General features: G+C 30.7%; 2 protein-coding genes across 5 annotated transcripts in view; both read left to right on the forward strand.

Moving 5' to 3' along the window:
* Nucleotides 1-25,793, forward strand: part of LOC130892277 (uncharacterized) — a 109,427-nt gene that overhangs the window by 64,147 nt on the left and 19,487 nt on the right. For 2 of the 4 annotated variants that reach the window (XM_057797613.1, XM_057797603.1), the window contains exons 2-9: nucleotides 4,403-4,586; nucleotides 8,633-8,900; nucleotides 11,283-11,444; nucleotides 14,883-14,947; nucleotides 22,752-22,900; nucleotides 23,122-23,345; nucleotides 25,151-25,197; nucleotides 25,256-25,408. In XM_057797613.1, the coding sequence (XP_057653596.1) occupies nucleotides 4,403-4,586; nucleotides 8,633-8,900; nucleotides 11,283-11,444; nucleotides 14,883-14,947; nucleotides 22,752-22,900; nucleotides 23,122-23,345; nucleotides 25,151-25,197; nucleotides 25,256-25,408 (1,252 nt within the window). The remainder of the gene's footprint in view (nucleotides 1-4,402; nucleotides 4,587-8,632; nucleotides 8,901-11,282; nucleotides 11,445-14,882; nucleotides 14,948-22,751; nucleotides 22,901-23,121; nucleotides 23,346-25,150; nucleotides 25,198-25,255; nucleotides 25,409-25,793) is intronic. The other 2 variants (XM_057797632.1, XM_057797621.1) reach the window with 1 other exon arrangement.
* LOC130892288 (putative uncharacterized protein DDB_G0293878) lies at nucleotides 15,020-19,104 on the forward strand. The gene is made up of 2 exons (XM_057797644.1): nucleotides 15,020-15,088; nucleotides 17,644-19,104. The coding sequence occupies exons 1-2, from the start codon at nucleotides 15,048-15,050 to the stop codon at nucleotides 19,037-19,039; spliced, it is 1,437 nt and encodes a 478-aa protein (XP_057653627.1). The 5' UTR covers nucleotides 15,020-15,047; the 3' UTR covers nucleotides 19,040-19,104.

Below are 25,793 nucleotides of genomic sequence, written 5' to 3' on the forward strand. Positions count from 1 at the left end.
CAATAAATCATATTTGTCTATGTTTCAATTCCAATGGATTAAATAATTCAACGAATTAATTATCAAGTTTATAATAATATACGGAATCAATAAAACTTTCTTTGAAATACTAATTCAAACGACGTGCCAATCTAATGATAAAAATAAGTTATATAACAGCAAAGTCAAACACATTTTTAAGTTTTATAATAATCTTGATTTGTTCCCCGATACTCGGCTCATCGATCAAAATTATTAAGAATCTTTAGAGTGAAATTATGCAACAGATCAACTCTGACCTTTCCTTATATAAAATACATCGATTATGCCGCTGTAACTAAAGATTGGTGCCTATTTTATTTTCTCGTTAAGTCAAACAAATTATAGCGTAAATGGTGAGTTATATATGCCAAAATCAATTTTCATAATCAATCCGTGGGTAGCGAAATGTAGGAGCACATAAATAAAAATATATTCCTGGTATAAGAATGAAATCTAAAGGTTGGATTAGATTTTGTTGCATTATTACAAGAAAATTGAACGTTAATAAAAAGGTCATGTCAGTTGTAGCAACACTCTTATCAATCAGACGATCTATAATAAATTTAAATGCAAACAACTAAATTCTATCTTAGCATTACATACTCGTTCATAGTTTTTATGGCCTTTTCTAGTTTACAGAATGCTCTTTTTATTTCTTTATTTGCTCTGTTGTTTGTATCTTGCTTTTTCGAACAATTTTTGTTAACACCAGATGTGTGAGTTGTCTAGTGTCATCTTGACTAGTTTTACATGTTTCGTTCGTAATTCCTAGTAAGTTGGAGGCAATTTCATTCTATCTATTATGTTATTAGTCTGCTTAGAATCTATAAACATAGCATATAGGCCTAGATTTCGCTCATAGCTTTTATACACTATTGTCTTAAGAGAAGATTCTCCCACTATATTTCTTTCGTAGTCATTCGGCCTGTTTCTCACAACTCTACCCAAAACTTATTTCTCCACATCCAGAAGTGATTTCCCTCTATAATTTTCACATACTTTCATCTCCCTTATTGATTATTAGATATATTATTCACCTAATCCCACTCTACACATTTTCCGAATTATGCATGAAAGAAATTAATCAATTTAAAATAAAATACTGCATAATATTTTTCTACTAAATTCTCATGTTGGATAATTAGAAGTTTGGCTGGTAAATTTTATCTTTTTGAATTTAATCACAATACTGCTGCAGTCGCCCAGCGCACACGCCAATTTTTTTAATTTCAAAAAATTATTAAATTGACATGGAACTGATTCAAAAATTTTCAAAAGAATCTAGACTACTCCCAAAATGATTTAATTGAATTCTCACTATTGTCATCGATGATTATAAAGTGACGAATATAGAGGAATTTATTCAATACAAATAAAAATATGATCAATTTGATGATCACTTGATTATACGTATTATTTGAACTCCTTTCGACATAATTGAATAAAGTGACAGTAGGATACTATGAAATTCTTTATTTATAGATAAAAAAAATAAATTAACAAAAAATGCATGCTAACACCTTCCATGGCATACAAATAAACTTCGCGTATTATTTGAAACGTTTACCATAAAAAACACTTTGCACACGATTTTGTAGAGTTCTATGTTCTCGATTTGCACTTCTTACACGAACCTCTTAGTCGCTTTTCATTGGACACTGTACGTACTACGAACGGCACTTAACTTTCACTTCAATGTTAATTTTACTGTTCATTAAACAGCAGAGATTTACTTTTACCCTTTTAAGGTAAGGTATGAATGGCAGGTAGAACAACTTGAACACAAAAAATCCGAAGATATTTTCATTTCCTAACAATAACAAAAACACCTGTCTGCTGGGTTAAGGTTAAAAGGCATGTCATCTAAATGCTTAATGACTAAAAGATCCAAAAGTCTCTTAACACTATTATTATTATTATTTATTACATTATTTTCTCCACTTTCCTTCATTGTTTGTTTGTGAGTCAATTAGCAATCTTGCGCTTTGATTTTATTTGAGTTTGGAGAAACTTAAGCATCTTTTTCACACCAAATTAAAATGGTATTTTTTTCATTTCTAATATTTCGCTCTAAAATAACGATCCATTTTAACTAGATACCTTTCTTTCCCATTGAATTCAATAAATTTCTTTTTGATGTCTAACTGTCAAAAATTCTATCGACTATTGCTATTCAAATATTCACAGGTCGTTGTAAAATGTAATTTTGTTTCTAATCTACAACAATTAAAACATTCCGGATGTTTTCCAAAATTTTGATTAACAATGTTTAACCACAAATGTCAGCTATGATGAGAGAGAGAGAGAAATGCTTTATTGTCAAAAAATTGTAGACAAATTATTGTAAAAACGTAAAAACAAACCTAAAAATAACTAAATTAAGATAAAACAAATAAAAAAAATTTGATTATACAGAAAAAAAACACAAAATTATAGGTAATAATATAAGTCGTATATAAGTCCATAGCAAAAATTAAACTAGTATGCAGTATGCCCAGAATTAATTATTAGAATAGAAGTCGTCGAGTAGAATGCACTTTTCAGTAAATATGCCCTTAACTTATTGCGGAAAACGGGAAAAGATGATATCGATTTGATTTCAATTGGCAAGTGATTGTGCATTTTTTTGCATTGTAAAATATTGAGCCCTTAACTAATTCTGAACGAGGAATAGGTAGGTAAAAGTCGTGCTTCGCGTTCCTAAGTGCAACGTCCTTTCTTAATTTGGAGAAGCGTACTTACGAATTAGGCAAATTGATTCAAAGATTAATAAGAAAGAGCCAGAATTTTTAAGTCCCTGCAGTGAGCCCTGCTGTTTGAAGATTCGCTCAAATTGAGTCGCACCACACGTACCCTAAGGCATATCGGAGATACAACTCAATAAGGGCATGATAGCCTGTTGGATATGGATCAATTCATTTATTTGGAAACTGATCTCAGCGCAAAACAGGAGGAACTTAATTTTTCAGATAAGGCTGCAATATCTAACTCCCATTTCAATGAATTGTCCACAACAATGTAAATAAATATTCAGTTTATAATTTAATCAACGAGTAGAGTTAAATATCAGTGAAAATTTACGAAAATTTTTACAATTCTAATAACATAGGTTATCAATGATGTTTTCAACGACGTAAAAGGCGAATTTAATACAATCATTGTAACTATAACAAAAAAACTTTAAGTTCTGTGATATTTTAATAAAGATTTCAAGTCTCAATATTTGTATTTTTATCTAAGATAATAATGACTGAATTCATAAAAATACTTTCAGTTATTGTCAATGTTTCACTTTCACAATAATAAACTTCTCCTTTATTATTATTAATCTGGAACTGCAATACTGATATAATTATTTGAACATTAGGTAAAGGTCGGTAAGTTGAATATATTAGTTATTAAAATATATTAAATGTATTATGAAAGAATTGTTACAAACAATACCCCTAGGCTTTAAGGGAATTCACGATTTGAAATACATAGTGGTGAACAATACGAGTAAGTGACTGTAGAAGGTCATTTTCAGTCACACCTAATCTCATTTTGACCTCGTAGGTTACAGAAACGGTCACTAGAATCGTGTTTGAATGTATAACGAAGGGCGGTTCAATTCAAAGCGTTCGTGCATTATTTTTTCCAACATTCAAACTGCGAATCAATACATTCATTCACTAGTTTATGTTGGCATGTAAGAGAAAAAATCATAGCAATGTTTTAAATTACATTCACACGATCATTATCAATGTTGAAATGTATATGGATTTGCATAATTAGATATTCAATATATCAATATGTAAACAGTATAAAGAAAATTTTTCAGATTATTGTCAAACACCGAAAATCAATTAGTTCGCTTAGTTTTTAATGACTAAGTTGATATAACACCTTTCGGTGTATTATGAAACAAAATTATCGTTTGATAAATAGAAATTTTGATTTCTAACAGGGATGGAAACAGAAATTAATAGTTTTCGACTAATATGAATCTCAATATTCTTTTGAGTGCGCGGTCATTTAAGCAACAAGGACATTGACAAGGCTTATCCACTTGCCAAATTAGGATTAACAAAACCCCTAATAAGCCCAGAACCCATTCTTGTCGTAGCTTCGTAACCACTCGTCTACTAATGGTGCATGGTCATCAAATACGCCATCTCAATACTATAAGCATCACAAATAATCAGGAATGATGCTGGTACAGGAGGAAGATCCTTTAGTCGACGACATCGTTGAAAGTCAACCTTACTTAAGGTCGACGTTAAAAGGTTCAAGCCATCGTGTATGTCTTTTTTTTTCAAATAACAAGACCTATGTGTGCAACCTAACTATCTAACCAAAATCTGAACTATAAATTAATGTATCGCTCTAATTTTTGTTTCAGGTACCATTTCAACCGAAAGAAAATTCAGAAATGCTGCAATTGCCACAAGCGTAAAAACTGGAGTGAATTTTGATTGTCCAGAAGAATTTGGTTACTATCCACATCCTAGTGACTGCACGCAATACTATGTTTGCGTATTTGGTGGAGCTCTTTTGGAATCATGTACAGGAGGCCTTATGTACAGGTAGGAATGAAATATGAGTCAAATAAACACAAACAAACCAAAAAAAAACTTGAAGCTGAAGAATATTTGCATTGTAGTAGAAATTCTTTTCACAAAATCTACTAATAATATGGGTAAAGAATATTTCAGTGCTTAAATTGAAGTATTTTTCCGTACTTTAATATATTCAGCTCAAATGATTTCATCATTTCATCAACAAACAACAAATAAATTTATTGAAAAAATAATAAATTCACATTAACTGCGTATCCAAAAGAGCACAATAAACAAAAGCTTTTATAAATTAAAAATAACTCAGATTTATTTATATATTAAAGATAAGGCTGAGACTTATCTATGGAAATCCGGAATGGTTGCAGCCCTCAACTGGATTCGCAGATGTTGGAGTGAGTTGAGTTTGTAGTCTGGTGGTTGGATCCTTTGTGGTTGAAACTCCCAACCTGGTAGCTGTAGAACTGAGAGAAAAAAATAAAATGAGGAAGGAAGCGGGAACACAGATGGAAATTACGGAAAAACGAATGAGTAGAAAGAACAGATTCGAACAAAAAGGAGCTTATGCTCTAGCATATAAAAAAATGAAATCATATTCTCAAAATATAACCAAACTGGTTATATTCGTCTTGTTCCTCAAATAAATAGAAAATACAAATTTATATGAAAACTATCATACAAAATTTGTTTGAAACAATTACTTTTGTTCCATAAATGTTCTAATCCATAAAGATAACTGAAATTTTTGTGAGCACAATAAAAAAAGCAAAGAATAACTTACCAGCGACTAAAAAGAATCACCACAAATTTACTAAAATTTACTTTGATAGGTTATATTGAAATTCTCGAATGGAGTGGGAGGTCCATAACAAATTAATTTCTTCAAAATCTTGAAGGTTAAAATAAATAAATCCGAAGTGACTACTTTTCCACAATACGTGAACAAACGAATATTAAAAAAAAAATGTAACAAGCCGAATGGCATATTTCACACTAACCGTGCAACAAGCATTTTTTTCAATAGGAAAGGACAACAAACAAACTTGTTGTTTTCAGGAACTCACTTTACATCATATATTTTTTTAGTGATTATTATAGAAACAAACCATAATGATTTAATAATCTAAATAGATAATCAAAATCCCTTTTTGTTTGAACTGATGTGTGAGAGCTTTGATGGAGAATGATTTTCTGCGAATGGTTTACCTAATTTTTTCAAACATTTCTGGTAAATAATTGCTGTTATGCTATTTAGAACTCACCATTCTACGTTGCTCTAATAGAACGGTGATGACATGTCCAGTTATCCGAAAAAACAGGTGACAATTTGCTTCAAAGCGCTTCGTTTGCGAGCAACCTTTGTTAGAATTGGCTCGAGTTGAAACACCCATACAATCGATTATTGTTTAATTTCGGGTTCATATGCATGATGACGATCTTGCTATATCAGTTTACACACAGTATCGATGTTTTTTGGCAAAACCATTACGAAATTCGTTCTGTAGCAAAGTGTGTCCACGATTGAATTCGGACAATCAGCGAAATAGCAGCACTTGTATAATAAACCTTGTATAATAAACCTGTTTCGTAAATTTCGTTAACTGTATAATATATATGAAATAAACTTTACGTAGCGGCAAGATAGTGAACAAACTTATAATGAAACAAATATTAAAAATATTGAAAGGATATTCTAAAAAAACATACAAAAAATATTGTTACCTTCGAAATAGAATCAAGGCTGCAATCAAAATTGGATTAGTTTAGTGTTTCACGGTTAATTAGAAAAAAATACAAACGATGAAATACTCCTTCTTCTGATTAAACGTTTACAAAACTTACTTTTTTGCAATATATCCGTTAAATTTAATTAATTTGTTCAACTACGACAAAGACAATTTATTGCTGTAACATCATCAATGGTTAATTTCACAAACATAGAACAACTTTGTGTATAATACCGAAGTCCCAAAATTAAAGAAATCATGGGTTATTGCTTGGATAGTCAACTCTTCTAGGTTTCAATCTAAATTATTAACTGAATCAATTTCAAAAGTGAATAATGTAATTTCTTTTTTGTGGCTTAGAAGGTCATCGAGGTTAGCAAATACCTTCGGAATGTATTATATTTCGTTAAAATTTGTAATAAAAAATTAAGTACAGTTTTCACTTTCCTTCGCACATTTTTTTATAATTAAAATAAACCTTGTACTAATTTTTTGTATCTGATTGTCAGTAATTTATGGTACGTTTTAAGAATGAAAATTACCGTTTACTGTAAAAGAAGCCGCCTATGTGTAGTTCATAAACAATCGTTAGACGCGTTTCAAAATTTCATGTTGCAATATTTGAAAATTTGACAAATTTGCTATTTATTCTATATATATTTCTTCGAAAAAATATCAAATCAAAAGTAAAAATGATAATTTTTAATTCCTATTCATGGAAAAAAGTGTACGAAATATAAGCATTTCCATGTAAATATTTTCTCAGAATCCACTAGATTCCTATGCAACTTAAGGATACTCTTGTAATTAGAATCTAAATGGATCAATACCTAATCGTGAACGTGAATCTACCAAAATAAGAATTTTTTAATTATAATTTATTGAATTGAAATTATTTGTGTAAAAAAATGTTGAAAATAATTTGACATAATGGAAAAACAAAGTAGATCGTACGTTGGAATTTCTGGAATCTTACTGAACATACTACCATTATACCGTCTCACTGAGATATTCTTATATTTCCTAGCTAGATTTCTATCGCAACGTTGGATTATTTTTGCCTTGATTCGTTAAGGTTTGTAGCTGTTTCAAACCACAAATCTGTTTTTTCTGCCGCTTCACTATATAATAATGGACAAAAATTTTACAGTAGAATTTTTATACTGAGATTCTATGAAAATAAATTACTAAAGATTGTCAAAAATTACTTTGTCAATTATTTTTTTCTTCACGACTCGTTTTGTGGAGTTTTTACATAATAACTGAATTTAAATTTAAATGTGTTTTTTGCTATAAACAAGCTTTGTTGGAGAAATTTGAATTATTGGCATTATTATTTCATTTGACGTTTAATATCCAATAAATAAAGCGACTGTAAATTATAACTTCATTGCTTTAAAGCCTCCTCGCAGCCGTTCATTAAACATTATTTATTAAGCATTAGTTTCGTACGTATATTTTTTTTCTATGATATAACTTTTTACATTAATCTATACTAAATATTACAAAAAAACATATTAATATGAAAAAAGATTAATTATTGGTATTACGAGTGATCATTAGAGATATGTACATACTCTCTAAACCATTTTTTTAGGATTAAACAAACAATAATACGAGAGGCAGTCTTAATAAAGTATATCCTTAAGTCTTGCAAATGCTATCAATAACATACATCAAATTACTTTTCATAATATTAAGCAACTCCTTTATATTAAAATCTAGATTTATCAATCATAACTTATATAGGGTGACCTAAAATTAATGTAATATTTATATTTGCAGCCATTTATGCAGTAAAGTGTTGACAATCCTAATAAAACGAATCGACAGCTGTGAGTTTTGGGTTAATGGAGCGTTACATGATAAAAAATCGTGTTTTGAATGAAAGTTTGTCAGGCACAGTTCAAAAATTTCATACAAAATGAAAAAATCAAAAAAACAGTGTCCGTTGGAGATGCCAAACACACTTGTCTTCAAAAAACAAGTCGTTTAAATGTTTCTTGAATTTTGAAATTCTATGGGGTTATTCAAAATCACAAGTCTACATCAACAAGCTTACAACCACATGTGCAGGAAAGTAGGAGATCATCAACATTTATGGCGAATGGTAATAAAAACGAGCGCGTTTGTGTATGCAAAACCATGGAGGTCATTTGTTCGCTGTGTTATTCCATAAATAACCCTATTCCATATACTTCATGATTCAATACAAAAAAAACCTGAAAACTGTGTTTTCTATTTAACTCAGATCTTACGTTAATTTTGTGACACCCATTATATTCTTCTTCATGAGATATCTATGATTTCATTTGTTTCAATTTTCAGTCATGAACTGCAAACTTGCGACTGGCCAAGAAACGTTGGTTGCGATAGTGTGGACGCATCAGTATCAGTATCGGGATCACCACCGACTTACACATCATACAATCCAACAGGAAGGAGTAAAGAAAGGGTGAGGGAAAGAGTACGAGAAGATTCTCGGACGAGATATTCTCCACCACTCCCTCCTCCCCCACCAGTCCAACCCGCTGCAGTTGTGACATCTAGGGGACAACCAAGAAATCTACAACAGACACAACAAGAAATTATAAAGGTGAGTAACTTTATCATGTAATGAAACCACAAAATCGGTATATTATTCCGGTAAATGAAATCCAAACTTATTATCATCATAATTTGTTATATCGATCACGAAACGACCTCGACATTAAATTGGAGTATTACAATCACCACATTTTGCTCCGTAAAACTCATAAATCTATTTGTTCGTAGTAATATTTTCTCAAGAAGAGATTGTCTTGTCTCATCTCTGAATGCGATGTAAATATACATGTTTTATTAGAATTGACGAAAGGTTGATACCTTGAAATGCCATAGAAAATAGTAAAAACTAACTTAAATACTGCTTCAACCAAAATCTGATATAAGCTTTAATTGTCATCGGAACAATGAATGGAATAAGAACTTGTTAGTGGCCAATAGCAATTTAATGTTTCAAGTACCGAAAACGAGTATTCTTAACAAAATTCAATTCAATATCATTGTATTATCTAGAAATCATCGGAGTAATAATCTTTTATGCCCTATACCATTGATCAATCAATGTTAAAACTAATTATATAAAAAGCGCTCCCAAATTTCTTTTTAAATTTTTGCATTCCCTAAGACTAAATCGTCCTGAATCCATTCTTTTGTCGTTTTGAAACTTATTATTCTATTACAGAGATTCAAAATAGTTCATCTTACTTACAATATGTTCATTAAAGGTTAAAACCTTTGTATATTTCATTTAGTACATTTCGTGACTACTTAGATTAAAAATTATTCATAGCATTCCGCTCACTTGCCAACTGTCCTCAGATTTAACCACTCCTTCCAACTATATCATTCTTTGTAGCTATTTCACTGTAATTATTTTCTTAAATTGACTACAACCCCATGTACGGTGTAACGCCATGAAGATAATTGATATTTGTGAGTAGGTTTCAGCATTATCCAATAGGGTATTTGAAATGGTGAAAATAAATTTATTTGATTTTTATTCATCGATTAAAATTTCTCAACTCATTTGTTAAAAATGATAATAATCAATAAAATAAATTTTAACATTTTGGCATGTGATCAGAAACAAACGGTGTACCAATCAGCTGCGAGTGACGTCACTAAATAGTAAACATCTGCTGCAGCTCGATTAAAATTATTCAATTCTTTTTGTTTTGGCTATCAGTGCGCCAGCAATTTCATTTTCACACGGTTATAAAATATTTAATATAAAGTTATGTTAAATATAACATTTTATACTTACATCAAAGTGATCTTCACAAATATGTAGAGGGTGTCTCATAAGTAATGTCAGTTTTCATATGTGAAAATTCCTACTCCTTTATTTAAACATGTTGAGATTATTCTGTAATTATATGAAGAGTGTAATTGCTTCACTTCCTTCAAATCATGCTATCTTTGTTTATTGATGATGCAGTACGTTTTTATAATAAATAGTTTGGAGTGTGATAAATATGAAATTTGTATATTGTTAAGACATTACTGGAAACAAAATTTTGAAGCATTGGAGCAGCTAGAAAAATATGTGTAATTAGAGTTGAAAGACACAGTAAATGAATAAATGGCACAACGTTTGTTTAATCGTTCTAAAATAGCCAATAGAAAGCCAATCTAATACCAAAACTCGCTCATGTATATCAGTTTTGAGGTAAAACCATATTTTCCTCACAGTTTCAAAAATATTTTATTATCATTTTCTTTTGCCTTTCTCTTATATTGGATTTATATTGTACCTCTAGTTCTCTTGGTGCCCATTTTCCCCTCCTTTTTTTGAAACCTCTCATTTGCTTCATTTCATACTTAGGCTCTCAGTTTTTTGAAATTTCCAGATTTTGTTATTTATTTGCGATGCTATTCATCTTAATGACCATATCAAGATAGTCTACGTAACATTTACATTATAGTGTGTCGGGCATTCGACCATGTTCTGAAAATTTGGAAAAATATATTTCTGTGCATGTTATCAATACATACATTTCTAATTTTTTCCCAATAAACCGTACTAATAATTAATATAGAACTTCAAAATAAAACGTTTAGATAGGAACTATAAACTATTATTACTCTAGAAATTTTTAGACACCGTTTCAAATTCAATTACTTTTTGTTGCACCATATTGGTTTATTACTGAAATAAATAATTTGTATTTCTCAATAATTTTATTTTTTATTTGGAATTCACAACGAAAATAAAAGTCTATTGAAGCAATCGATAATTAGAATCATGTACGTTTCCAAAAATATTACAACAAACAACTCAGTGGAAATAAGGAAATTTAATAAGCAATCACTATACAACTATTGGCAATACCGTATTAGTAATATATATAAAATATTCGGAATATTGTGTAATTAATACCCGAAGATGGGAATTTAAATTATAAATGTTCACATCATTTAATGATTGTTTCAGAGAAAGCAACAACAACAACTGTACGCCGAGGCTGATGAAACAATTCCTCCAGCAGAAGAAATTGAAAACGATCGCCAACAGCGAGTTTATCGTGGACAACCTTCGACCATTGGTCAAGTACAAAGAGACAGAGATGGTCTCCGACATTCTAATGCCATATCAGTAAGTAGAAAAGTCAAAGAAATAGTTATTACTTTCATAATTTTTCCAGAAAAAATTTATACTTTTTAGATCGAATCATTAAGGTGAAACTCTATAAAATTCAGAATATAACAAAAAAATCAGCTTGATCTGAATTATAACTGGCGTTATTAAATAACATTATTATTACTTAGTTGCAGTAATTTCTGTAGTTATTTCAAAATCACTTGAAACTAGTTTAAATGTAACTATTCAAGTTGTTGGAACCTGTTTCTGATTTTTTTCAAGAGGAGACTTATATTACAAAATCTGCTTCAATAATAAATACTCCAAATAACGGTTCGCAAAGTTTTCACCGCTGCGGCCCCCTTTTTAGAATGAGAATTCTGACTACCCCCTTTTAGTAACATATTAAATTGAGCTCCACACACAAAAAGACAGCAAAAAACATTATTATAAAACATGTTAAAATACTAAATAGACCATCACTATTCAAAACTTCAAAAATCAAACTTTGATGAGCACTAATTTATTAATAATTAATAAACGAAATTGAAAATGAGCAACTTACATTAAAATTTAAATAATATGTATCTGTTTCAATACTCGAAAATGGATTTATGTAAATAACAAAACCTTTTTCTGGAAAAGCTGTTCGAAAAACTGAACTAAATGCCGGCCTCCACGATGAACCGATAAATAACAAGTGATTGGTTTATGCAACTTACATTTGATTATGTTTGTCACGATAAGTTTTGGCTAAGTATAAAGAAGAAGTACCCAAAATAGATTAAAGTCACCTTCCTTCACAAATTTAAAAACAAAATCAAGAACAAAATATATTTTTCGCAATTTTTGTCTCAAAGTGTCTACTGACCTGAACATTCGTGTGCGCACAAATGATTTGCGCTCACAAACATATGATTTGTATTTTGATTCAACCAAATTACAGTCGCATATCTGCAGCTAGGATATATTCACAGTACATCCAACAACAAACTGTTTAAAAATCTTTATAACCGCTTACATAAAACGTGGTCTTCGCGTACTAAAAATAAATATGGAACTACGAAAACCATCACTGAAGATGAAGAAGTGTTGCAAAGAATCAGTGCCAGGCGATTAAATATGACAACAAAAAGAAGTCAATCAGCTGTTTTCAAAATAATGAGAGGGGTAAAATTTGCATTGATATTACTACACTTATGTTCAGACCTTATTACTATGGGGCCTATCTGAAGCTACGATCCTGGATCAGATAGAGCACTTATCAGCTGATTGCGGATCCCTGCCCAGAACGAGATTTTGATCACAGATTTCGAACGTCGTGCTCAATTTATTTAGTTGTATAATAGATTCTGGATCTATGATAATTGTTTTTAAGCATTTATTAACGATTTTCCCAGCCGGATTCTATACTCAATTTTAAAACTAATAAGATATTTTTTTATGTTGAAATGTAGAAAAGCATAAAAACCGCAAACCTCAGTATTAGACCTATCAATTATACGCTGCTCATGAGAATTAATGGAAAACAGCAATTTAAGGGGAATAAATAATTTTTAAAGTTCAAAAAACCATAAACAGATAACCCGTCAGCTGATCGCATTTACACACTGGTCTATCGTCTACCAGGGTAGAAAGAATCCAATATATGTCTACGACCCGATTAACTCGATTAGTTTCCGGACACCACTGAACGTAATACGGGATAGTTTCTGAACATTCAGATCAAGATAGGGTTGAACCGATTCGAAAAGTCCTTATAAAAACTATTCTAATCAAATTCGCACTATCAAGAAGCGTAATACAATCCTGTAATTCAAAGAAATGAATACTGGTATAAATAGATTCATAGCATTTGTAGCTAGCAGTTGTTCTTCTAACATTAATTAGATCTTACCGTAATGGATTAATTTCAATCCTTGAAATATATCTTTGTCTTATAGAATCGATCGATTAACACAATTTTATAAGGAAATAAAAATGCGCTCTCTGAGTAACAACATATTTTATATCAAATTAGGTGCATTCACTAGTTTATAAAATACCAATAAAATCACTAACACTGTAAAAATTTGATTTGTTAGACATGATAAGTTCTAAGTAAAAAAAAATCACACGTAAAGAAGTTGAATGAACAAAGAGAGCAGCAAGTGCCAAAAGTAAATACACTGAGAAACATAATATAACTCAATACAACATTCATACAAGGGTATATGTGTATAAAAAAAAGATGCTCACATCAACATCAAGTTGTATCCATTCATTTATTATGAATAATCTCATTTTCATTGCTCCAAATAAGAAATGATAAATATGCAACAGTGTAGATGAATGAATATAAAATTTAATTGACAAATACCTGTAACTTCCTAATGCCTGAAAATCTTGAATACATATTGCCGAATAAAAATTTTCAATTTTTAAAATAAAAATTCGAGGATTCTCGCTCAACAGAATCATCTACAGTACAAGTATAAGCATTGGGAAACATTGAAAATCGAACTATCATTAAATATTTATTTTTAAAAGCAATACACTTATCCAAATGGAAGAGGAGCTGGGCACTGTAGAAGCTCTGCACTGTCATCTACTATCCTAAAATTTTGGGCATCTGAACTCAAATGCGGTCTTATCATTGATGACGAGCATTCGAGATTACCAAAAATTGAGATATCATCGAAAAAGTTCACCAAATGGTATTGGACGATTGTCGGATTAAGGCTAGAGAGGTAGAAAAGGCTATCGGTATATTAAAAGAAAGAAGAAGAACGCATTTGCCTCATACTAACTGAAAAATTATGGGTGCGTAAGTTATCCGTGTGCTGGGTGAACCTCTTCCGGGCCTTAAAGAAACGATTTGAGCCAAATGAATCGTATTATATGGATCTAGCAATACATTCCTGGAATAAAAAAACAGTCAGACAATGGATTGCAAAGCGCGAACCTGCTCCTAAGAAGACAAAGCTGGTCTCATTAGCCGGAAAAGTGATGGCGACCGTTTTTTAGGATATTCATGGAATTGTGTTTATCGGCTATTTTAAAAAAGGTACATCAATAATAGGAAACTATTATACATCATTTCTGGACTGCAAAAAAGGATGACATTTGAAGAAAAAGAAAGTGTTTTTCATCAGAACAACTTACCTTCTCACAATTTTGGCCATTACTATTGCCATGCCTAAAATTTACAAATTGCACTTTGAATTAGTTAACCACTCAACGTTTTTACCAGATCTGGTTCCCAGCAGCTTTTTACTGTTTCCCAATCTTAAAGAAAGAGAAAACTGTTATTTCAAAGCCTAGAGCATCGCGGGATTAAGTAGATAGACTTGAAAGGAGACTTAATTGGGAAATAAAAATTATTATGGAAAAAATGTCTTATTAAACTGCAATAATAATTTCTTTTCTATAGAAGTTAAAATCGTCCACAATTTATTTCTTATTTTGTTACAGACGTATAGTGGAAGAGGTGATAAAATTGGTGTCATTTCATTTGGCACACAGAATCAACATTACAGGTAAAATATTTGATATATATTTTGTTTACTGTTATTTTTATTTCTATTTCATATTTACTCTACCAGATTGAGGAGTGATGACAATTTATTGCTTAAACATATGACTACAAAGAGGAGACAAAAGAGACAAATACGTAAAAGGTAAAGCGACGTTATGACCAGAAAATATTTCTTCCTCAGTGTTCATTGAGGTATTTAATTATAACGATGATGTGAACGTAAAATTTCTTGTTAATTTGAAACCAGAGGTATTATTATATTAACACATAAATGAAAATAAAATAAGCAAAAACGAACATAAAATAATTTATATAGCAAGTTTAATCTTAATTACTTTCTAATAGCTAATATGAATATCCTGATAAAAAATCAATTAATATTTAATGCCTTAATTGAAGAACTATAAAAAAGGTGTGTATCGATGTAGAATGGCAGTTTCACAATTCTTTGGTATAATTATTTATACGGGGTTATTTCTTTGGGTAAGTGGAGGCAACAATTTTTTTACTATCCTGAAAAAACTCTACTGCTGAATGGCTGCTAAACCAATTAGTAATAGTAGTAACGGAATATTTAAACACGATTTCTCCCACTTTAATAACGTCGGGTTGATATGAAATGTTTTACACGTTATGAAGGGCCAATGAAAATGTAATAATTCCATAAATTTATACCATCATCCCTGCCGAGTCACTTACATGTAACAGAATATTTGGTCTCGATTTTTACTCACTTTAAATGAGCGAATAATTTCAAATATTGCTAACTTGTCAAGGACATGACATCCAGATCAACAAGCTTAACAATACATCATCAAAATCAGTGACAATTAATGTTTGGTGTTTTAAGATGTATGCTAGAGAGAGCAGTCTTCAGCTTTAATAACGTTCCACAGTATCTCCTAACGTGTATTGTCATTCCTCTTGACAGAAAAACGCTTCCTATGGAAGTTCCTTGTTTGTTTTTTCTAGTTGGATGATGCCAATCACTGAATTGACGTTCAATCTTTGAAATGTAGTACGCAATCCATCTTTCATCGCTGATAGCAATGCGTCTGAAAGCCTTGCAATCTATCTCGTACATATTTTTTTGTACTGAATTTTGCCAACAACAATATGATAAATACTTGAATCTTTTTAAAAATGTCTGTTGATGCTTTGGAAAATTTCCTCATTAACTTTTGTGTGGCAGTGAGGCCGATCTAGAACTGACATAATATCTTCACATCTACACACTGGCGCAATCGGTTCTTACTTGTCCCGATAACTTTGTTGAATGACATTTTCCATTGCTATTTGATATTTTCTTTATTTTGCTTTGTTGTTTGTTTATTTGTGACTGAATCCGCAATCTTGCGATACAATTTGCTTTATTCTGTTTTAATTTAAAAAGCTCCCTTTTTCGCACAGATATATACTTTTAAGGTATTATATTGAGCTTATTACATTTGACATATACGTAGTGCGGTCCATGAGTACATACATATAGTAAATAAAGTGCATTCGTACAAATCTTTATGCACGCGTCAGTTCAACAAGCTTTACACAAAATTTCAGCATCCTGCTTCGATCCATTTTATTATAGTAGATCTCGAACAACTACTTATTAAAGTTGGTTTGAAAATATCTCAAATCGAGTTTTGCACTGTTATAGAATTTTCGACTAAAAAGAAATTAACACCAACACAAATCAAAAACGGAATGGAGGCAATTAACAGTGACATTTCAAATGATTGAAAATTGAAAGTTGTTTCGCTGGGGACGAGAATCGTTACAAGATGGGGGAGGTCCTGTGACGGTCATTAGAAGAAAATGTAATACCATCAATTATAACGGGCAATGAAACTATGGTCTTTCACCATGATCCCATATCCAAAAGAGATTCCATGGATTGGCATCGGAAACGAGAGTCAATTCCAAACAAAGCAAACCTCACGAAAAACACCAAAAAACTGATTGATATATAGTTTAAAACTGCAAGAGTATCTTTTTGTTCAATTTCAAGGAATCAAATACAAACGTGAACGCGACATATTCTTCTGACTTACTAAGCAGTTGCGCCAAAAAATGATCGAAAATAGGCGCGGCAAAATTAGCCACGTTTGCTTCATGATAATTTTCCTGTTCACACTGCTTCGCTTTCCTAGGCTACTGTACATGGATTTGACTTCACATAGAATGAACACCCACCATAATGCCTTGATCTGGCTCCATCCGATTATTTTTTGTTCGCAAATCTGAAAACCGAATTAAGGGGTAAATTATTCAACAGCGACGATGAAATTAAACAGGTGGCGGACGAACATTTTCGCTCTAAAGATGCAACATATTTTTAAAGTGGCATAGAAGCTTCAGTGAGACGGTCTGGAAAGTGTGGAAATAGAGGGAGAATGTATTGAAACATAATCAGTTTTTTTATTTACGACCATTCTATGTTCAACTAACTCGTAGACTGCACTACGTAATATATGTCATATATTTAGGATTAATTTTTCTTTGAGGTGAATTCAATACTACCGTATTAAACAACTGTTTAAAAATTAATTTTCTTATAATAATATTTTAGATAAAACTTTTAGTATAATCTTCTATTTAACGCGATGATTAATCGGTTTAATTAAATACCTTGCATAGATGAATTATTGAGGAAGTAAGCAAATTACGAAGGTATATGAATATAGCCTAATAATTTTTTAGTCGTCCACCTGAAACAATAGACCATATACGTAGACAAGGAACTGAGAAAAGTATTTTAGATTTTAGGCAGTTTCAGCCCATAACTGAACAAACTTTTCAAAAAAAAAAATTTAGTTTTAATCCTAGCCCTCCCATAGATAACAATGAAGAAGAGTTTCAGCCATTTACCCCTAGTTACCACATAAATGGAAATAATTACCAATATATAGCTTTTGGAAAATGGGCCGATACGCCTCATCGGACTTCCACAATAGGATATAGAAATACGTATACTACCTCATATCATCCTACTAACAGACAACGTAATCGTTACCCTATCAAATACAACCCTTATCCTTTAATAAACAATAACAGTCAAATAGAACGAAACAAGACAACCAATAGAACTAAAAATTTACAAACACAAGCTATTGTAGCACCATATAGATTGAAGACAGACGTTAAAGACGATACAAAATATAATTTTGATCAATCGAAACCTATAAATAATCGAACCAATGGCAATGAAGTCGAAAAATTCCAATCTTCTACCGAAAATATTAACACGAACGTCCGTTATCCAAATATTAAAGATCTTTTGTCAGATCCGGATTTTGATTTCGAAGCATTTATAAAAAAATTTGAATTTCTAACATCAACGTCCACAGAGCATCCTAAAATAGACAATGCAGTAAGCAGTACGTCGAATGATAATAAAAGTAAAATATCTTCAACAACTAATCACTTTATAAACATTACAAATGTTGCTGTTAAAACTAAAATAGAAGAAAACGAGAAGAATAACCACAAAGAAGCTTACAATGGTACGATTCAAGATAAAATCAATGATAATAAGCTAAATAGCAAATCTAATAATTCTAAGCAAGACGGAACAGAACTGAAAACGAAAGCAGCAGAAGTCATATATAATATAAGTCAGAGACCTTTCGTAAAAGCAAATAAATTAAATGAATCTGATTATTATTATTACGACGAATACGAAGATTATGTTTATCCCGACAAAACTAAGTACAATAAAAATAATGATTATTCATATTATTACGATGATGAGTATGTTTATCATGATGTTGATATAGAAAAAGAAGAGCCAAGTCCAGAAAAAATTGAAAATGAGAGTGCAATTGAAACATTTAAGATAAATACAGGTTATAGATCATCTACTACCATAAATCCTTTATCCAACTCAACATTCACAAATATAATAAATAACAAAGACGCTCAAGAATCAGGTACAACCCCGAAAACACGTAGAACTACAAGAAGGATACCAAGCAGAGCAACTAGGAGACCTTACACTACTAAAGAGCAGGGAGGCATTTATAAAGGAAGACAGACGACCACACAAACTTACGACAATGACACAAAGAGTCATCATTGGAAAAATTCTCAGAGGTAAAGTGGTTTTAACAGGGGTTACATGAAATGCTGTATATAGTAATAATTAAAACATGGCTAATATTGTATGCGTATTGTACATTTTGTAATTTGAAATTATTTTAGTGTAGGATGTAAATTATTTAATAAACAGTAGCTAATAACTCCTTCTAATCATATCAATTCTGTTTTTGGGTACCCAAAAATACGTATGAGAAAAATTTCGGGTGCATACAATGTCTATATATACCCTGTTCAGAAGTATCTAAACTTATTAACACTTGAAAACATCGACTGAAAAGAAAATATATTTGAATTATATTTTGAATTATATTCTAAGGTTTTGTTTCATCATCTTATACAATTATACAAATAATTTTCTTGTTTGTAAAAAGATTCTTTGAAGAATATTTGTTCATTAGCATACTGTATTCCTGTTTATTTCACCAAAACACCGTACTCTGACAATTTTTCTTGATTTTAGTTTAGTTTGACATATAATAAATTTTGGATTGTGAAAAGAGAAAAAGCATTTTGAGAAAATGATATCAATCATCTCCCTAATTAATGGCTTTAATAACAACCAAGGGAAAGTAGAGATTGTGTCCTTATGTAATTATAATAATATTAATTTTCTTTAATTTATTATTTCTTAGACTTTTTATATATGTTTATTCTTCTAAATTTTCTTGATCTTAACTCTCTTCTGTTTTAAAATTAGTTTTTTCCAATAATTTTTCAAAATAAAGATAAAAATTGACGTTTTCACTTATTTCAGTCTTTATCAAAATATAATATTGACACTGACAATAGATCACTTATATCATGAATATCAAAATAAGAATAAAATCAAAATAGAAATTTTACTTACATTATTTTTATCATTATAACGTTCTTATGAATGTGAACCATTTCTAAAATTCTCTTTTTCGTGTATTAGATTCCGATCCAAGAATTTCTTAATCTTTATAATTGTATTTATGTTTTTTTGATATTCCATGGTTCGTTAATGCAGTTTTTTTTATCACATTAATGACCTCTTAGTCTATTTTCTAAATACTGAGATGTCTGCCCTATGTAGATAGGATCACAATTAGTAAAAGGCGCTTGATATATAATATTACACTAATTGTATATTCTAATAAAACTACAAATAATTCAATTGATTACTGCTACATATTTGAGATATAAGTACTAAGGGAAAATCCATTTTTCTTATTAAAGCAAATTTCTGTTTTGATTTTATTCCCATTTTAATATTCATGATGTAGGTGATCTTTTGATTAATATAAATATACATATTGTCAGTGTCAATACCATATTTTGAAAAAAATTGAAATAAGTCCAAACGTCAAACGTCGTTTTATTCTTTTAAAAAATTATTTAAAAAAACTTATATTAAAACAGAAGAGACCTATCAAGAAAATTTAGAAGAATGAATATAATATTTGTATATAGTGTATAAATTAATCTGCTTTTAGATATAGATTTTAGGAGTCATTGAAATTTATTGAATTCAATCAAAATTCAACCCGAAATTCGAAGTTATCTAATCCATTTTTAGTTATTAAATTTTATTAAATCTATTTTATGTCTATTCTTACGAGTTTGATAGTACTTGATACTTAGTTATAATTGATTAAAATTAAAATTTTATATAAATATTCTGGAATTGCTAAGAGAAAAAAAGGAAGCATAAAACATTAACAATAAAACTAGATGAATATGAGATATACAACTCTTGAAAATCGAATAAACAACCACACACGATAACTGAGCACTGGGAAACATTCTCGACAAAAATGAAGGTGGCCAGAAGGAGTTGTAGAAAAGCATTTTAATGACCTCACAAAAGCCTCTAATAAACTACAAATGAGGGACGTATCGAAGATTCGAGAGAAAACAATATATATCATAAATATCTTAATATTGATAAAGAACTAAACACCGACAATGATCAAAACCAAAAAAGAATTTTCCAGAGAAGTACAAATTATGACCAGGATACGGCAGGAAGACAGATTTAGCCCTACACTTTTCAATATTACCATGTACAGAGTTATAGAAAGCGTCAAAAAAAGTTAACACAAGTTACAGAATAGTCGTTATGTTATGCGGGTATGAAATACTAGTGGCAGATAATGAATATGACCTCAGTACCTACTATATATAAAGACAACAACAAATGAATATAATATGAGAATATCACCTAAAAATACTCAATTGATAGTCCCAGCTAAAGATAAGATTAGATGCGTACTAGTTGTAGACCAAAGCACAATAGTAATAAAATTTATTTACTTTGGAGTAAAAATATCATGTGTAGGGAATTTAATAAAGGAAGTACAAACTTATGCCATAAAGGCTTCTAGGGTCAACAAGTGCTAAAGAGAAATAATATAATAAGTACACAAAACAAGATGAAAATTTATAGAGCAAAACAAGAACTGAAACAACAAAAAGTCTAATGAGGACTAGGGAGTAAGTCTTAGAGAAGTTAGGATATTAAAGAAAAGCCATGAATTCGTGATTTTGTGAGATGGATTAGAGAATGGCAACAAGCGATCATTTTGAAAAAATTCCAGAAACAGATGGGCAGAATGAATTAACAAGAAACCAAACACACGGAAACCACTAGATAGACCACCAAAAAGATGGTATGAGAGCCGAAACCCAGCGTCTCAAGGAAAGCTCAGGAAGATGCTAAATATTCGGAATTAAACAGAACAAGGTCTTATTCGATTAAAAAGAAGAGATTAATATTTATTTTATCAGCAATTCCGATTACTTGAGATCCTAGAAGCGTGAAGTTCAGTATATTATTCGAGTCTTTGAATTGTATTGAAGTATTTAAAATGTTATTTTGTATATAATTGAATCTACGAATTAATATGTTAATACGGGCTTTCGAATAACTTAAGGTTGTTACTATTACGTTGAACCATGTTTATCTTATGCAAAACATAATTTCTTATGTAAATAAAATGTGAATCTTGACTAACGTAAACCTGAAAAGACTGCCGACTTAACTACATTACTGTTAATTTTACATGACATCATTAACAATAGTTTACGGTGACGTATTCTAATTATAAACATTTTAATAAACATCATATTTCAGGGAGAGCATGTTTATCCCACAATATTCAAACTCTAGGATGAATGATGGGTGCTAAATGAGCTTTACCAAACAAAAATATAATTTGACAAGTCAATTTTTTGCACATACTTTTAAAAAGTATTTTCCAATTTTTTTGTCATTAAACATTTGAATGCAAGCCGGTTTTAAGTTTATTTATAGAGGCCTATTCTATCGGTGTATCTCAAATATATTTTGCGATATTTACTATCTGTATTAAATTTTCGTTAAAGTTCGTATCACGGTAGCCATGAAAAAGTCTTTTGGTCAATTGAGTTAATGAAAAACGTGCGAAATGTGGAAGAAAAGCTTTTTTGGCGACTCTGACAACTTTTATGACAACTATATCTCACAAGGATACTATTGCTAACGAATTTCTCAGAAAATTCTTATACAGTAGACGATTCCTTATAATGTGTGTGATATAATATATAATATCTATCTTGGCACAAAAGTAGGTGATACAATAAATTGAATAAATAATATTCTTGTTTCCTATTTCCGGCTAGTTTTCAAAATAGAGTAAAGCCCATCATTTTTCCTATGGTAACTGCGAAAGATAAAATAATTCTCAATACTTTTTTATTTTTACTAGTGAAGAAAAGAACGTTTCTCCACAACAAGCCTCAGTATCATCTGTCACTGCCCCTTCAAGAAACATTTACAACGGTTCGCAATACAATGACAACCGTTATGAGCCGTATTATGCTCTTTACGAAGATGATGTTGAAATTTACAGAGATGGTAAGTAATATATTAAAATATATAATTCTTCATTATAATAAATAATGCTAGTTTTGAAATACTAATTATTCACAAATATACGAAACTTTCATCGCCGGCTTTCTCTTATTATTTGCTAAATAAATGCATTTATTCATATATTTTACTTCCCTCTAATATGTTTCCTAATGAACATCTTATTGACTGGAAGTAATCGCTAATTATTTTATGTGTTATTTTAGAATATCCTGCTAACGAAAATACCTACAGTAATGAACATTCTCCATCAACAGCTTACAGAGGAACTTCTCCAGTAGCAACTGTAACTTCATCGTCTATTCGCAATGAAATACCTAGACGAGGAAATACAGCTTACATCGAAAATAACATCAATCCTCAAGATATTTACCAACAATCCACAGTATCAGATTATACTAGTAGCAATAACAACAAATATGATACTCAGGTATCCATTCAATATTTATATTTGCCGATATAAGGGACTCTAAACAAATACAATAAATGTTATTTAGACTAAACAGAGTAATGATCATTGTAATATTTGATTATTCAATGTATAAAAGACAAATGGAATAAATTTCTTATTTCTCTTGCTCACGGAAAATCCCAAAATTTAAATTATACATTGATATTCTTCAAGGTGAAAAAGTGATTCCTACCATCAAGTTGCTTTTCTTATCTTCAATGACCAAAGTGCTCCTTTTTTTACTAATTCCTTATTATGTAAGCAATAAATCAGAAAATTCATCATGAAATAGACGAGATGCTTCCTGTTGTGTTTGAGTTTTATCTCTGTAACCAATCATTTTATGCATTTCCGTTAATCTAACTATTTTTCAGAATTGACGTTAACGAATCGAACTAAAATTACAATACTTTCAATTGCTGAGGTACTTTAAACAAATCAGAAACTTTTTCATGTTGTATAATATCAATTCATAACTTAAATTTGAGGTGCTTCGAGATTTTTCATGAATACGAGTGTGGTTTCAAATATAAACCGGAATTTTTGTATAAACGCACGAAAAATTTATTGTCTGCACTGAATGCTAGAAAGGTATAGTAGGAAACGTATAAAAAAGTCGGATAACCTCGCTTTTTAGCGTGCTTATAGCCTTGAGCGAGAAGGATGTACCACTATCTGCTGCACAAGGCATCATTATTGATTTTTTGTTCAAATATAAAGTAGAATCCACGGAAATCTATCGAAACTTGCCAATTGCGGGGTGTCTCAGAACAAGTGTTAACGATGAGAACGTCAGCTCTTTAAAGAAACTCGACGCACTACTGTAGGCTATATGGCTAACGAATTGGACAATAGCATAGGTAGCACTGAGCAATTAATTCATAAACGGCTCAGTTATTGTAAAATTTAAGCCAGGCGGGTGCCGACACAAAAATTTACACATATTTACAAGTTTGCTCGTGTCTCCTGCAGCGGTATGAAGAGGGAGGTGAAAATTAATTAAATCGAATATTCACTTGGGTACACTACTATATTCTGGAGTGTAAACGCCATCTATGGAGTGGTGGAAAAAATATGACACGCCAGTTAAAGCGAAGGTTACACTGTCAGCGAAAAGGTGTTGTGTACCGTGTTTTGGGATATGAGAGAAGTAATTTCGGTTGATTTTGTCACTGAACAAGGCACTTTGAACGCGCAGTATTATAGTAACCTCCTGAAAAACACGATGAAACCTGTTTACACATCAAAACGATGCGATATTTCAATCCGTATGACTGGAAGACACCGCCATTGAACGAATTGGGATGAGAAACATTGGACCACTCTCCTTATAGTTTTGATTGGTCGCCATACGACTATTATTTATTGTTCTATTGGAAGAGGCACTTGGCGGACTGCGATCGAAAGAAAGGCGGAGGTATAATAAAAATAAAATAATAAAAATAATAAAAAAGTTGAAAAACTGCAAAAAAAAATTCAGAGCTGGAACTTAATAATAAAATTTTTATAGCAAAATACCGGTTTATATTTGAACCACCCTCGTAGTATGAACAGTAACTGAAATAATGAACTTATTCAATTTGACCTTTGCACATTATATTGGATCTCATTTCATGGTTAAATAAACCGAAAGAACAGAATACAATTTATAAAAATAAAAAACCTGCGCATTTGATATTTTGAAATGTTTGATCTAGAGCCTAGTTGAACCAATCAATTTTATTGATACATTGCGTGTCGAATACCTAGTACTTCTATGTATTCATCTAAAATTAAATTTACAGGATGATCAAAACGCCTTCAAACAAAACAATCGTCAGCAGTCGTACAGGTAAGTCTTCAGTTGTTTCGTATGTGTTATTATAAATTCATGTAAATAACAACCTTAGGGGAGACAGGAATGAATTGAATGATGTTGAAGAAGTTACAACTAAAAGATCAACAAAAAGAACTACGACAACTACCAGAAAACCCACAACTTCAACTAGAGTAACTACTACGACGACAATTCCTATTCAAAAGAGTACACAACTCCCACTGAGGTACTACAAAAACAAAAGCATTAGCATGCCTCTAGATTTCATTGAGAATTTAAATATTGTAGCTTTGATCATTTTTGTAGTATCTTTCATTTCATCCTTGATTTCTTACCCATCCTTTATATTAACATGCTTATCTTCAACACTGTTGATTAATAAGATGAGAATTAATTTTGAACTTTGCTTCTGCTGTAGCTTGCTTCTTTGCCTACTACTACGAACTTTCAAAATAGTTAAGTTGCTTGCGTTCATATCTAACCATCATTCTCAAAATTACATATTCATTACTATTCATAAAGCTTTTGGAATTTTCACGCCAAATGTTGTATTCTTTTACTAAGGCAGTTTATAATTAATTAAATGTCACACATTTTCAAAAATTATTTGA

The sequence above is a fragment of the Diorhabda carinulata genome, chromosome 1 (genome assembly GCF_026250575.1).
Source record: "Diorhabda carinulata isolate Delta chromosome 1, icDioCari1.1, whole genome shotgun sequence".
NCBI lineage: Eukaryota > Metazoa > Arthropoda > Insecta > Coleoptera > Chrysomelidae > Diorhabda > Diorhabda carinulata.